This window comes from Salvelinus alpinus, chromosome 9 (genome assembly GCF_045679555.1).
Source record: "Salvelinus alpinus chromosome 9, SLU_Salpinus.1, whole genome shotgun sequence".
In the NCBI taxonomy this organism is placed as follows: domain Eukaryota; kingdom Metazoa; phylum Chordata; class Actinopteri; order Salmoniformes; family Salmonidae; genus Salvelinus; species Salvelinus alpinus.
Window position 1 is genome coordinate 31,934,689 of NC_092094.1, and position 13,849 is coordinate 31,948,537.

A 13,849-nucleotide genomic window follows, 5' to 3' on the forward strand; every position below is an offset into this window, starting at 1 on the left:
AATAAAGCACAACAGTTACTTTAGAGTAGCCTAACTACTTTGATGAAATATATGCTCTTTACTTACTGTTTCATGTGGCATGGGGTTAAATCCACAGAAGTTGCAGACAGTGTTCTTGCATTCTGTGCAGGTGTTGTAGTTGGGAGGATCCTTGGAGTCCTTGTTGAGTTCCACCTTGCAGAGTGGACAGGTAGAATGGCCTGCTTTGGGAGCTGGTTGGGAGGATGCTGCTCCCTTTGGAGGCGCTGATGGGGGCTTGTCCACTTTGGCCTGTACTGATGAGGGGACATTGGCCTTCTGGGGATGCGCTGCCTTCTTCTCCTCTGCTCTCTGAGCAGCAGGTAGTTTGGTCTCGTTTGCAGGGGGCATCTTGGGAGAGGTCTGGGCCAGTGCAGACATCTTGGGGGAAGCTGGCGGTGTGGTGCGGGGCTCATCCTGAACAACTGAGGTTATCAAAGTGGAGGCAGAGCTGAAGATGGAAGAGCCAAAGCCAAACATCTTCCCAGACACTGACTCTTCAGGCTTTGAGGAGGCAGACTGAGATTTGGGACCTCCAAAGCCAAATAAGCCTCCTGATTCCTGCTTGGGGGGTTGCTTAGTGGCTGGGAAGGCACTACTCTCCCTACGCCCAGGACTGGGCTGCTGTGGTGGTTTAGGAGGTTCTGATGTTCTCCGGTTCTCCAGTGGAGCCTTCTGAGCAGGCACTGGGCTTGCCGGATTTTGAGTGTCTGCTGCTTTTGCAGCTTCAACTATTGATATATCAGGCTCTGATGTTGGTGCCTCTGCTGAGGGCTGCGGAGGCTGTCCTTGTTGTTGTAGAGTCTTCTGTTGTGGAGGTTGTTGGACAAGTGTTGGAGTCGGTTTTTCCACTGGCTTCTGGTCCTGCTGGCAGACCACTGTCGGGGATACCTCCTTCTTCTGTGACGAGCCTGGTGCTGGGGTCTCTTTCACTAAAGCAGGAGTCATAGACACCTTGGGGGAAGCTGGAGGTGTGGTGCGGTGCTCATCCTGAACAGCTGAGGTGATCAAAGTGGAGGCAGAGCTGAAGATAGAGGAGCCAAAGCCAAGCATCTTCCCAGACACTGAGTCTTCAGGCTTTGACTGAGCAGGCTGAGATTTAGCACCACCAAAGCCAAAGAAGCCTCCTGACTCCTGCTTGGTGGGCTGGGCCTGTGGTGGTGGTGGTGGTGGTACAGATTTTGCATAAGAGGCTCCACCTTTTGGAAGCTGTTGTTGAGGCTTCCCGGGCTCTCCTTTCGGTGTCCCTGTTAGAGGCTGAGGTTGTGGCTCTTGTTGTTGTGGAGTCTCTTGGTGTGGAGGATGTTGGACAGGGGTTGGAGTTGATTTGTCCACTGGCGTTTTGTCCTGCTGTGAAGCCACTGCTGGAGATAAATCCTTCTGTGGTGACCCTGGTGCTGGGTTCTTCTTCTCTTTCTCTGAAGCAGGAGTCATTGGCTCCTTTAGGGGAGCAGTTTCGAGGTCTGGCTTTGGAGCTCGCTGGGGCTGTACTTGTTGTGATGCCTTTGTAGCAGGCTGTTGCAGTGGAGGAGTTTGCTTTTCTGGCTGCTGTACAGGTGTAGCAGCTCCACTGGTTTTGGGTGTGGCTGGAATTGGTTGGTCCACTGGTTTCTGTACAATTATAGGTTCTTCATTCTCCTTCTCAGCCACAGCAGGTGAAGCTTGTTTATTTTGTGAAGATCCTAGTGGTGGGGTCTCCTCCTTTTTGTCTGCATTTGGTGCTGGGGTTCCAGCGGGAAATGGTGTCTCCTGAGTTACAGTGGGTGGAGTGATCTCTTTTTGGCCAGCCGCAGGAACTGGGATCTCCTCCTTCTGGGGTTTCGCTGGAGCTGGGGTCGGCTTTTGAGATGCAGCAGGTGTGACATTCTCCTTTTGAAGTGCAACAGGTGTAGAGACTATGCTGGGCAACGGTTGGGATTTCATCATGGGAGGTTCTGGGGGTTCCATTGCTCCAAGTGCTCTCTGCATCTGGCAGGTCAGACAGAGCCAATCCTTTACCTGAAAAAAAATAACAGTGTTGATAAAAAATTACTAAAAATAATATTAATATTAATAATATATCTCATCTTAGTTGATATTTAAATATTGCATACTACATGTGACAAACATACAAGACAACTGTCTTATGCTCTACATCTAAAGATGCTAAAAAATATATATAATTATATCACAGCGTATTGATACAATTCCTTAAGATCTAAAATTAGATCACAACATCTATATAGAGTATGTTCATAGAACTAAAATCCTCATTGTTTTTCCTCTCATTGTTTGTGAACCTAATTTTAAAGCCTGATGCATATTCTAAGGATGTGAATATTTCCCTTTCAAGACGATTCGATACGTATCTAGCTAGATACATGGGCTCTGATGAGATACATTTTAGTTTGAAACAATTTGATGCAATTGGGTTCGCTGGATACGATTCGATGCGTAACATTTGTTGCATACACACATTCATTTTAAATTCAAATTGTCTGCTGATGGAGAGCTGGGCCTCTCTGAGCTGGATCTGTCGAAGCAGACTCCTCTCTCTCTGTTTGTGTGTGTGTGTGTGTGTGTGTGTGTGTGTGTGTGTGTGTGTGTGTGTGTGTGTGTGTGTGTGTGTGTGTGTGTGTGTGTGTGTGTGTGTGTGTGTGTGTGTGTGTGTGTGAGAGATTGTGTGTGTGCGTGCGAGTGTTTTTAAATTCTGTATATCTATGTTGTATGTACTATGAAGGCATCTGACCCGAGCCATAAGGGAGACTAGGCATCTACCACCCCACTACCACTATCAGCGGGGCAATGAAGCATATGTTTTTTGTCCCTCCACTTTGGACCTGAAATCACCATCACCCACTAAATAACTTGGATTTCTTGCAGATTAAGTGTTTGAGCTAGTAATGTATTAATATTGACTGGAAAAATAATTCTGTGGCAAAGCCAATGAATATGTAGCACAACTTTGGATTTCACCCCCATCTCAAAACCAGATGGTTTTGACCGTTTGGAAGTTTTTACTGAGTGAGCTTCTCCTCGCGCTTCGGGCATGTCTCGCAAAAAGGATTGGTGGCCTCGTTATGAAATGATCAACTTTACCATGTAAACTCAGCAAAACAAGAAACGTCCTCTCACTGTCAACTGCGTTTATTTTCAGCAAACATAACGTGTGTAAATATTTGTATGAACATAACAAGAATCAACAACTGAGACATAAACTGAACAAGTTCCACAGACATGTGACTAACAGAAATTGTATAATGTGTCCCTGAACAAAGGGGGGGAGGGGGGGTCAAAGTCAAAAGTAACAGTCAGTGTCTGGTGTGGCCACCAGCTGCATTAAGTACTGCAGTGCATCTCCTCCTCATGGACTGCACCAGATTTGCCAGTTCTTGCTGTGAGATGTTACCCCACTCTTCCACCAAGGCACCTGCAAGTTCCCGGACATTTCTGGGGGGAATGGCCCTAGCCCTCACCCTCCGATCCAGCAGGTCCCAGACATGCTCAATGGGATTGAGATCCAGGATCTTCGCTGGCCATGGCAGAACACTGACATTCCTGTCTTGCAGGAAATCACGCACAGAACAAGCAGTATGGCTGGAGACATTGTCATGCTGGAGGGTCATGTCAGGATGAGCCTGCAGGAAGGGTACCACATGAAGGAGGAGGATGTCTTCCCTGTAACGCACAGCGTTGAGATTGCCTGCAATGACAACAAGCTCAGTCCGATGATGCTGTGACACACCGCCCCAGACCATGACGGACCCTTCACCTCCAAATCGATCCCGCTCCAGAGTACGGGCCTCGGTGTAACGCTCGTTCCTTCGACAATAAACGCAAATCCGACCATCACCCCTGGTGAGACAAAACCGTGACTCGTCAGTGAAGAGCACTTTTTGCCAGTCCTGTCTGGTCCAGCGACGGTGGGTTTGTGCCCATAGGCCCATAGGCGACGTTGTTGCCGGTGATGTCTGGGGAGGACCTGCCTTACAACAGGCCTACAAGCCCTCAGTCCAGCCTCTCTCAGAATATTGAGGACTGTCAGAGTGCTGATGGAGGGATTGTGCGTTCCTGGTGTAACTCGGGCAGCTGTTGTTGCCATCCTGTACCTGTTCCTCAGGTGTGATGTTCGGATATACTGATCCTGCGCACGTGTTGTTACACGTGATATGCCACTGCGAGGATGATCAGCTGTCCGTCCTGTCTCCCTGTAGCGCTGTCTTAGGCGTCTCACAGTACAGACATTGCAATTTATTGCCCTGGCCACATCTGCAGTCCTCATGGCTCCTTGCAGCATGCCTAAGGCACGTTCACGCAGATGAGCAGGGACCCTGGGCATCTTTCTTTTGGTGTTTTTCAGAGTCAGTAGAAAGGCCTCTTTAGTGTCCTAAGTTTTTATAACCGTGACCTTAATTGCCTACCGCCTGTAAGCTGTTAGTGTATTAACGACCGTTCCACAGGTGTATGTTCATAAATTGTTTACGGTTCATTGAAAAAGCATGGGAAACATTGTTTAAACCCTTTACAATGAAGATCGGTGAAGTTATTTGGATTTTTACGAATTATCTTTGAAAGACAGGGTCCTGAAAAAGGGACGTTTCTTTTTTTGCTGAGTTTAAATCTAAAAATGACCATACTAATTGTTTAAAGCAAAACAACCAAAACAAAGCTGGGCAGAGTGTGCAGTTTGAATAGGCTACTAACATTGCCTGGCGTTGTTTGGCATACAAAATTACTTGTAGATCAATGACTGTCAACACAGTTACATGCAGTTCGACACTAAAACAAGAGACGACACATCAGTTGTTACAAGATAAGAGATATTTTCAGACGGTAGAAAGAATGTAATATGAGAAAAAAATGCTTGTGAACCGTGAATTCATAACTTTAGAATCAATTTTTTGAACGATGCATGCTACATTTGGATTGGTTTGGGGTCCGTGGACTGATGCACTTGCATCTTAAACATTGAACCGGGGGCCGATGCGTTTCGGTGAATGTTATAGCATATTCTGTAGAATATGGGAGCCACGATGTACTCCAAACCCCTTCAGACAAAAGTCATGCACCGAACAATATGTTAAATGTGATCAGTAGAAGATGAACATGAATGTCAAAACCTTGCCAAGATACTCAGACAATGCTGTCAGATTACAATTGGTTTCCAGGAAGATCATAAACCAACATCAGATATTTTTTGAGGAAAGACAATATTAATAACAAGAACTCCATCAAAGCATCTTGTTATCCTTTCTTACACCTCCCATGAAAGACAAGACTGGCGACTATAAACATTGTATATGTATAGTTAGTATCATTAACCAATTGTTCTAAAATAAAGCACAACAGTTACTTTAGAGTAGCCTAACTACTTTGATGAAATATATGCTCTTTACTTACTGTTTCATGTGGCATGGGGTTAAATCCACAGAGGTTGCAGACAGTGTTCTTGCATTCTGTGCAGGTGTTGTAGTTGGGAGGATCCTTGGAGTCCTTGTTGAGTTCCACCTTGCAGAGTGGACAGGTAGATTGGCCTGCTTTGGGAGCTGGTTGGGAGGATGCTGCTCCCTTTGGAGGCGCTGATGGGGGTTTGTCCACTTTGGCCTGTACTGATGAGGGGACATTGGCCTTCTGGGGATGCGCTGCCTTCTTCTCCTCTGCTTTCTGAGCAGCAGGTAGTTTGGTCTCGTTTGCAGGGGGCATCTTGGGGGAAGCTGGCGGTGTGGTGCGGGGCTCATCCTGAACAACTGAGGTTATCAAAGTGGAGGCAGAGCTGAAGATGGAAGAGCCAAAGCCAAACATCTTCCCAGACACGGACTCTTCAGGCTTTGAGGAGGCAGACTGAGATTTGGGACCTCCAAAGCCAAATAAGCCTCCTGATTCCTGCTTGGGGGGTTGCTTTGTGGCTGGGAAGGCACTACTCTCCCTACGCCCAGGGCTGGGCTGCTGTGGTGGTTTAGGAGGTTCTGATGTTCTCCGGTTCTCCAGTGGAGCCTTCTGAGCAGGCACTGGGCTTGCCGGATTTTGAGTGTCTGCTGCTTTAGCAGCTTCAATTATTGATATATCAGGCTCTGATGTTGGTGCCTCTGCTGAGGGCTGCGGAGGCTGTCCTTGTTGTTGTAGAGTCTTCTGTTGTGGAGGTTGTTGGACAAGTGTTGGAGTCGGTTTGTCCACTGGCTTCTGGTCCTGCTGGCAGACCACTGTCGGGGATACCTCCTTCTTCTGTGACGAGCCTGGTGCTGGGGTCTCTTTCACTAAAGCAGGAGTCATAGACACCTTGGGGGAAGCTGGAGGTGTGGTGCGGTGCTCATCCTGAACAGCTGAGGTGATCAAAGTGGAGGCAGAGCTGAAGATAGAGGAGCCAAAGCCAAGCATCTTCCCAGACACTGAGTCTTCAGGCTTTGACTGAGCAGGCTGAGATTTAGCACCACCAAAGCCAAAGAAGCCTCCTGACTCCTGCTTGGTGGGCTGGGCCTGTGGTGGTGGTGGTGGTGGTACAGATTTTGCATAAGAGGCTCCACCTTTTGGAAGCTGATGTTGAGGCTTCCCGGGCTCTCCTTTCGGTGTCCCTGTTAGAGGCTGAGGTTGTGGCTCTTGTTGTTGTGGAGTCTCTTGGTGTGGAGGATGTTGGACAGGGGTTGGAGTTGACTTGTCCACTGGCGTTTTGTCCTGCTGTGAAGCCACTGCTGGAGATAAATCCTTCTGTGGTGACCCTGGTGCTGGGTTCTTCTTCTCTTTCTCTGAAGCAGGAGTCATTGGCTCCTTTAGGGGAGCAGTTTCGAGGTCTGGCTTTGGAGCTCGCTGGGGCTGTACTTGTTGTGATGCCTTTGTAGCAGGCTGTTGCAGTGGAGGAGTTTGCTTTTCTGGCTGCTGTACAGGTGTAGCAGCTCCACTGGTTTTGGGTGTGGCTGGAATTGGTTGGTCCACTGGTTTCTGTACAATTATAGGTTCTTCATTCTCCTTCCCAGCCACAGCAGTTGAAGATTGTTTATTTTGTGAAGATCCTAGTGGTGGGGTCTCCTCCTTTTTGTCTGCATTTGGTGCTGGGGTTCCAGCGGGAAATGGTGTCTCCTGAGTTACAGTGGGTGGAGTGATCTCTTTTTGGCCAGCCGCAGGAACTGGGATCTCCTCCTTCTGGGGTTTCGCTGGAGCTGGGGTCGGCTTTTGAGATGCAGCAGGTGTGACATTCTCCTTTTGAAGTGCAACAGGTGTAGAGACTATGCTGGGCAACGGTTGGGATTTCATCATGGGAGGTTCTGGGGGTTCCATTGCTCCAAGTGCTCTCTGCATCTGGCAGGTCAGACAGAGCCATTCCTTTACCTGAAAAAAAATAACAGTGTTGATAAAAAATTACTAAAAATAATATTAATATTAATAATATATCTCATCTTAGTTGATATTTAAATATTGCATACTACATGTGACAAACATACAAGACAACTGTCTTATGCTCTACATCTAAAGATGCTAAAAAAATATATATATTTATATCACAGCGTATTGATACAATTCCTTAAGATCTAAAATTAGATCACAACATCTATATAGAGTATGTTCATAGAACTAAAATCCTCATTGTTTTTCCCCTCATTGTTTGTGAACCTAATTTTAAAGCCTGATGCATATTCTAAGGATGTGAATATTTCCCTTTCAAGACGATTCGATACGTATCTAGCTAGATACATGGGCTCTGATGAGATACATTTTAGTTTGAAACAATTTGATGCAATTGGGTTCGCTGGATACGATTCGATGCGTAACATTTGTTGCATACACACATTCATTTTAAATTCAAATTGTCTGCTGATGGAGAGCTGGGCCTCTCTGAGCTGGATCTGTCGAAGCAGACTCCTCTCTCTCTGTTTGTGTGTGTGTGTGTGTGTGTGTGTGTGTGTGTGTGTGTGTGTGTGTGTGTGTGTGTGTGTGTGTGTGTGTGTGTGTGTGTGTGTGTGAGAGATTGTGTGTGTGCGTGCGAGTGTTTTTAAATTCTGTATATCTATGTTGTATGTACTATGAAGGCATCTGACCCGAGCCATAAGGGAGACTAGGCATCTACCACCCCACTACCACTATCAGCGGGGCAATGAAGCATATGTTTTTTGTCCCTCCACTTTGGACCTGAAATCACCATCACCCACTAAATAACTTGGATTTCTTGCAGATTAAGTGTTTGAGCTAGTAATGTATTAATATTGACTGGAAAAATAATTCTGTGGCAAAGCCAATGAATATGTAGCACAACTTTGGATTTCACCCCCATCTCAAAACCAGATGGTTTTGACCGTTTGGAAGTTTTTACTGAGTGAGCTTCTCCTCGCGCTTCGGGCATGTCTCGCAAAAAGGATTGGTGGCCTCGTTATGAAATGATCAACTTTACCATGTAAACTCAGCAAAACAAGAAACGTCCTCTCACTGTCAACTGCGTTTATTTTCAGCAAACATAACGTGTGTAAATATTTGTATGAACATAACAAGAATCAACAACTGAGACATAAACTGAACAAGTTCCACAGACATGTGACTAACAGAAATTGTATAATGTGTCCCTGAACAAAGGGGGGGAGGGGGGGTCAAAGTCAAAAGTAACAGTCAGTGTCTGGTGTGGCCACCAGCTGCATTAAGTACTGCAGTGCATCTCCTCCTCATGGACTGCACCAGATTTGCCAGTTCTTGCTGTGAGATGTTACCCCACTCTTCCACCAAGGCACCTGCAAGTTCCCGGACATTTCTGGGGGGAATGGCCCTAGCCCTCACCCTCCGATCCAGCAGGTCCCAGACATGCTCAATGGGATTGAGATCCAGGATCTTCGCTGGCCATGGCAGAACACTGACATTCCTGTCTTGCAGGAAATCACGCACAGAACAAGCAGTATGGCTGGAGACATTGTCATGCTGGAGGGTCATGTCAGGATGAGCCTGCAGGAAGGGTACCACATGAAGGAGGAGGATGTCTTCCCTGTAACGCACAGCGTTGAGATTGCCTGCAATGACAACAAGCTCAGTCCGATGATGCTGTGACACACCGCCCCAGACCATGACGGACCCTCCACCTCCAAATCGATCCCGCTCCAGAGTACGGGCCTCGGTGTAACGCTCGTTCCTTCGACAATAAACGCAAATCCGACCATCACCCCTGGTGAGACAAAACCGTGACTCGTCAGTGAAGAGCACTTTTTGCCAGTCCTGTCTGGTCCAGCGACGGTGGGTTTGTGCCCATAGGCCCATAGGCGACGTTGTTGCCGGTGATGTCTGGGGAGGACCTGCCTTACAACAGGCCTACAAGCCCTCAGTCCAGCCTCTCTCAGAATATTGAGGACTGTCAGAGTGCTGATGGAGGGATTGTGCGTTCCTGGTGTAACTCGGGCAGCTGTTGTTGCCATCCTGTACCTGTTCCTCAGGTGTGATGTTCGGATATACTGATCCTGCGCACGTGTTGTTACACGTGATATGCCACTGCGAGGATGATCAGCTGTCCGTCCTGTCTCCCTGTAGCGCTGTCTTAGGTGTCTCACAGTACAGACATTGCAATTTATTGCCCTGGCCACATCTGCAGTCCTCATGGCTCCTTGCAGCATGCCTAAGGCACGTTCACGCAGATGAGCAGGGACCCTGGGCATCTTTCTTTTGGTGTTTTTCAGAGTCAGTAGAAAGGCCTCTTTAGTGTCCTAAGTTTTTATAACCGTGACCTTAATTGCCTACCGTCTGTAAGCTGTTAGTGTATTAACGACCGTTCCACAGGTGCATGTTCATAAATTGTTTACGGTTCATTGAACAAGCATGGGAAACAGTGTTTAAACCCTTTACAATGAAGATCGGTGAAGTTATTTGGATTTTTACGAATTATCTTTGAAAGACAGGGTCCTGAAAAAGGGACGTTTCTTTTTTTGCTGAGTTTAAATCTAAAAATGACCATACTAATTGTTTAAAGCAAAACAACCAAAACAAAGCTGGGCAGAGTGTGCAGTTTGAATAGGCTACTAACATTGCCTGGCGTTGTTTGGCATACAAAATTACTTGTAGATCAATGACTGTCAACACAGTTACATGCAGTTCGACACTAAAACAAGAGACGACACATCAGTTGTTACAAGATAAGAGATATTTTCAGACGGTAGAAAGAATGTAATATGAGAAGAAAATGCTTGTGAACTGTGAATTCATAACTTTAGAATCTATTTTTTGAACGATGCATGCTACATTTGGATTGGTTTGGGGTCCGTGGACTGATGCACTTGCATCTTAAACATTGAACCGGGGGCCGATGCGTTTCGGTGAATGTTATAGCATATTCTGTAGAATATGGGAGCCACGATGTACTCCAAACCCCTTCAGACAAAAGTCATGCACCGAACAATATGTTAAATGTGATCAGTAGCAGATGAACATGAATGTCAAAACCTTGCCAAGATACTCAGACAATGCTGTCAGATTACAACTGGTTTCCAGGAAGATCATAAACCAACATCAGATATTTTTGGAGGAAAGACAATATTAATAACAAGAACTCCATCAAAGCATCTTGTTATCCTTTCTTACACCTCCCATGAAAGACAAAACTGGCGACTATAAACATTGTATATGTATAGTTAGTATCATTAACCAATTGTTCTAAAATAAAGCACAACAGTTACTTTAGAGTAGCCTAACTACTTTGATGAAATATATGCTCTTTACTTACTGTTTCATGTGGCATGGGGTTAAATCCACAGAGGTTGCAGACAGTGTTCTTGCATTCTGTGCAGGTGTTGTAGTTGGGAGGATCCTTGGAGTCCTTGTTGAGTTCCACCTTGCAGAGTGGACAGGTAGATTGGCCTGCTTTGGGAGCTGGTTGGGAGGATGCTGCTCCCTTTGGAGGCGCTGATGGGGGTTTGTCCACTTTGGCCTGTACTGATGAGGGGACATTGGCCTTCTGGGGATGCGCTGCCTTCTTCTCCTCTGCTTTCTGAGCAGCAGGTTGTTTGGTCTCGTTTGCAGGGGGCATCTTGGGGGAAGCTGGCGGTGTGGTGCGGGGCTCTTCCTGAACAACTGAGGTTATCAAAGTGGAGGCAGAGCTGAAGATGGAAGAGCCAAAGCCAAACATCTTCCCAGACACTGACTCTTCAGGCTTTGGGGAGGCAGACTGAGATTTGGGACCTCCAAAGCCAAATAAGCCTCCTGATTCCTGCTTGGGGGGTTGCTTTGTGGCTGGGAAGGCACTACTCTCCCTACGCCCAGGGCTGGGCTGCTGTGGTGGTTTAGGAGGTTCTGATGTTCTCCGGTTCTCCAGTGGAGCCTTCTGAGCAGGCACTGGGCTTGCCGGATTTTGAGTGTCTGCTGCTTTAGCAGCTTCAACTATTGGTATATCAGGCTCTGATGTTGGTGCCTCTGCTGAGGGCTGCGGAGGCTGTCCTTGTTGTTGTAGAGTCTTCTGTTGTGGAGGTTGTTGGACAAGTGTTGGAGTCGGTTTTTCCACTGGCTTCTGGTCCTGCTGGCAGACCACTGTCGGGGATACCTCCTTCTTCTGTGACGAGCCTGGTGCTGGGGTCTCTTTCACTAAAGCAGGAGTCATAGACACCTTGGGGGAAGCTGGAGGTGTGGTGCGGTGCTCATCCTGAACAGCTGAGGTGATCAAAGTGGAGGCAGAGCTGAAGATAGAGGAGCCAAAGCCAAACATCTTCCCAGACACTGAGTCTTCAGGCTTTGACTGAGCAGGCTGAGATTTAGCACCACCAAAGCCAAAGAAGCCTCCTGACTCCTCCTTGGTGGGCTGGGCCTGTGGTGGTGGTGGTGGTACAGATTTTGCATAAGAGGCTCCACCTTTTGGAACCTGTTGTTGAGGCTTCCCGGGCTCTCCTTTCGGTGTCCCTGTTAGAGGCTGAGGTTGTTGCTCTTGTTGTGGAGTCTCTTGGTGTGGAGGATGTTGGACAGGGGTTGGAGTTGATTTGTCCACTGGCGTTTTGTCCTGCTGTGAAGCCACTGCTGGACATAAATCCTTCTGTGGTGACCCTGGTGCTGGGTTCTTCTTCTCTTTCTCTGAAGCAGGAGTCATTGGCTCCTTTAGGGGAGCAGTTTCGAGGTCTGGCTTTGGAGCTCGCTGGGGCTGTACTTGTTGTGATGCCTTTGTAGCAGGCTGTTGCAGTGGAGGAGTTTGCTTTTCTGGCTGCTGTACAGGTGTAGCAGCTCCACTGGTTTTGGGTGTGGCTGGAATTGGTTGGTCCACTGGTTTCTGTACAATTATAGGTTCTTCATTCTCCTTCTCAGCCACAGCAGGTGAAGCTTGTTTATTTTGTGAAGATCCTAGTGGTGGGGTCTCCTCCTTTTTGTCTGCATTTGGTGCTGGGGTTCCAGCGGGAATTGGTGTCTCCTGAGGTACAGTGGGTGGAGTGATCTCTTTTTGGCCAGCCGCAGGAACTGGGATCTCCTCCTTCTGGGGTTTCGCTGGAGCTGGGGTCGGCTTTTGAGATGCAGCAGGTGTGGCATTCTCCTTTTGAAGTGCAACAGGTGTAGAGACTATGCTGGGCAACGGTTGGGGTTTCATCATGGAAGGTTCTGGGGGTTCCATTGCTCCAAGTGCTCTCTGCATCTGGCAGGTCAGACACAGCCATTCCTTTACCTGAAATAAAAGAACAGTATTGGGAAAAAATGCAAAAGAAAACAATTTTGTACAATGTTATTGCAGTCTGTGAACCAGTAGATGCTTTTATTTTACTTGCTATCTAAATACTGCATACTACATGTGAAAAAATACCAAAACTACCATCATAATGCTCTAAAATCTGAAGATGCTAAATACAATGAATACTTTATATCAGGCTGTATTATACAAATCTTCAAGATCTAAAATTTGATAACAACATCTACAGAGAGTGTGAATATAAACCTAAAATCTTAATTGTTTCTCCTCTCACGGTTTGTGAACCTAATTTTAACAGGACAGACAGTGCCTTCAGAAAGTATTCATACCCTTTGACTTATTCCACATTTTGTTGTGTTTCAGCCTAAATTCAAAATGTATTAAAAAAAATGTGTTTTCCTATCTACCCACAATACCCCATAACGAGAAAGTGAAAATGTTTTTAGAAATCTTTGTAAATGTATTGAAAATGAAATACAGAAATATCTAATTGACATAAGTATTCACACCACTTTGCTATGACACTCCAAACTGAGCTCAGTTGTATCCAATTTTCTTTGATCATCCTTGAGATGTCACTACTTGATTGGAGCCCACCTGTCGCCAATTCAATTGTTTGGACATTTAGAAAGAATCACACCTGTCTATATAAGGTCCCACAGTTGACAGTGCATGTCAGAGCAGAAACCATACTATGAAGTCCGAGAAACTGTCTGTAGATCTCCAAGATAGAATTGTGATGAGGCATATATCTGAGGAAGGGTATAACACAAGTTCAAGAATGTTGAACGTTTCCAAGAGCACAGTGGTCTCCATTACTGGGAAATGGAAAAAATATGGAACTACCTAGACTCTGCCTAGAGATGGACCTCCGACCAAACTGAGCAACCGGGCAAGAAGGATCGTGGTCAGGGAGGTGACCAAGAACCCAATGGCCACTCTGACAGAACTACAGAGTTCATTGGCTGAGATGGGAGAACCTGCCTGAGATACAAACGTCTCTAGAGCACTTAACCAATCTGGGCTTTATGGGAGAGTGGCCAGATGGAAACCACTCCTGAGAAAAGGGCACATGACAGCACTCCTGGAGTTTGTTAAAAGGCACATGAAAGACTCTGAAAAAATAAGGCTAAATATTCTGTGGTCTGTTGAGACAAAAATGTAACTATTTGGCCTGAATGAAAAGTGCTATGTCTGGAGAAAACCAGGCAAAGCTGATCACCAGTCTAAAACCATCCC

The 13,849-nt window shown here is 46.6% G+C and overlaps 1 protein-coding gene across 1 annotated transcript in view; it reads right to left on the minus strand.

Annotated features, from left to right (window-relative positions):
• The window catches only part of LOC139530943 (uncharacterized), a 115,793-nt gene that overhangs the window by 74,288 nt on the left and 27,656 nt on the right, over nt 1-13,849 (minus strand). Inside the window, exons 11-13 of the mRNA XM_071327749.1 lie at nt 10,676-12,589; nt 5,398-7,317; nt 67-2,016 (exon numbers count right to left, since the gene is read on the minus strand). Of these exons, the coding sequence (XP_071183850.1) occupies nt 67-2,016; nt 5,398-7,317; nt 10,676-12,589 (5,784 nt within the window). The remainder of the gene's footprint in view (nt 1-66; nt 2,017-5,397; nt 7,318-10,675; nt 12,590-13,849) is intronic.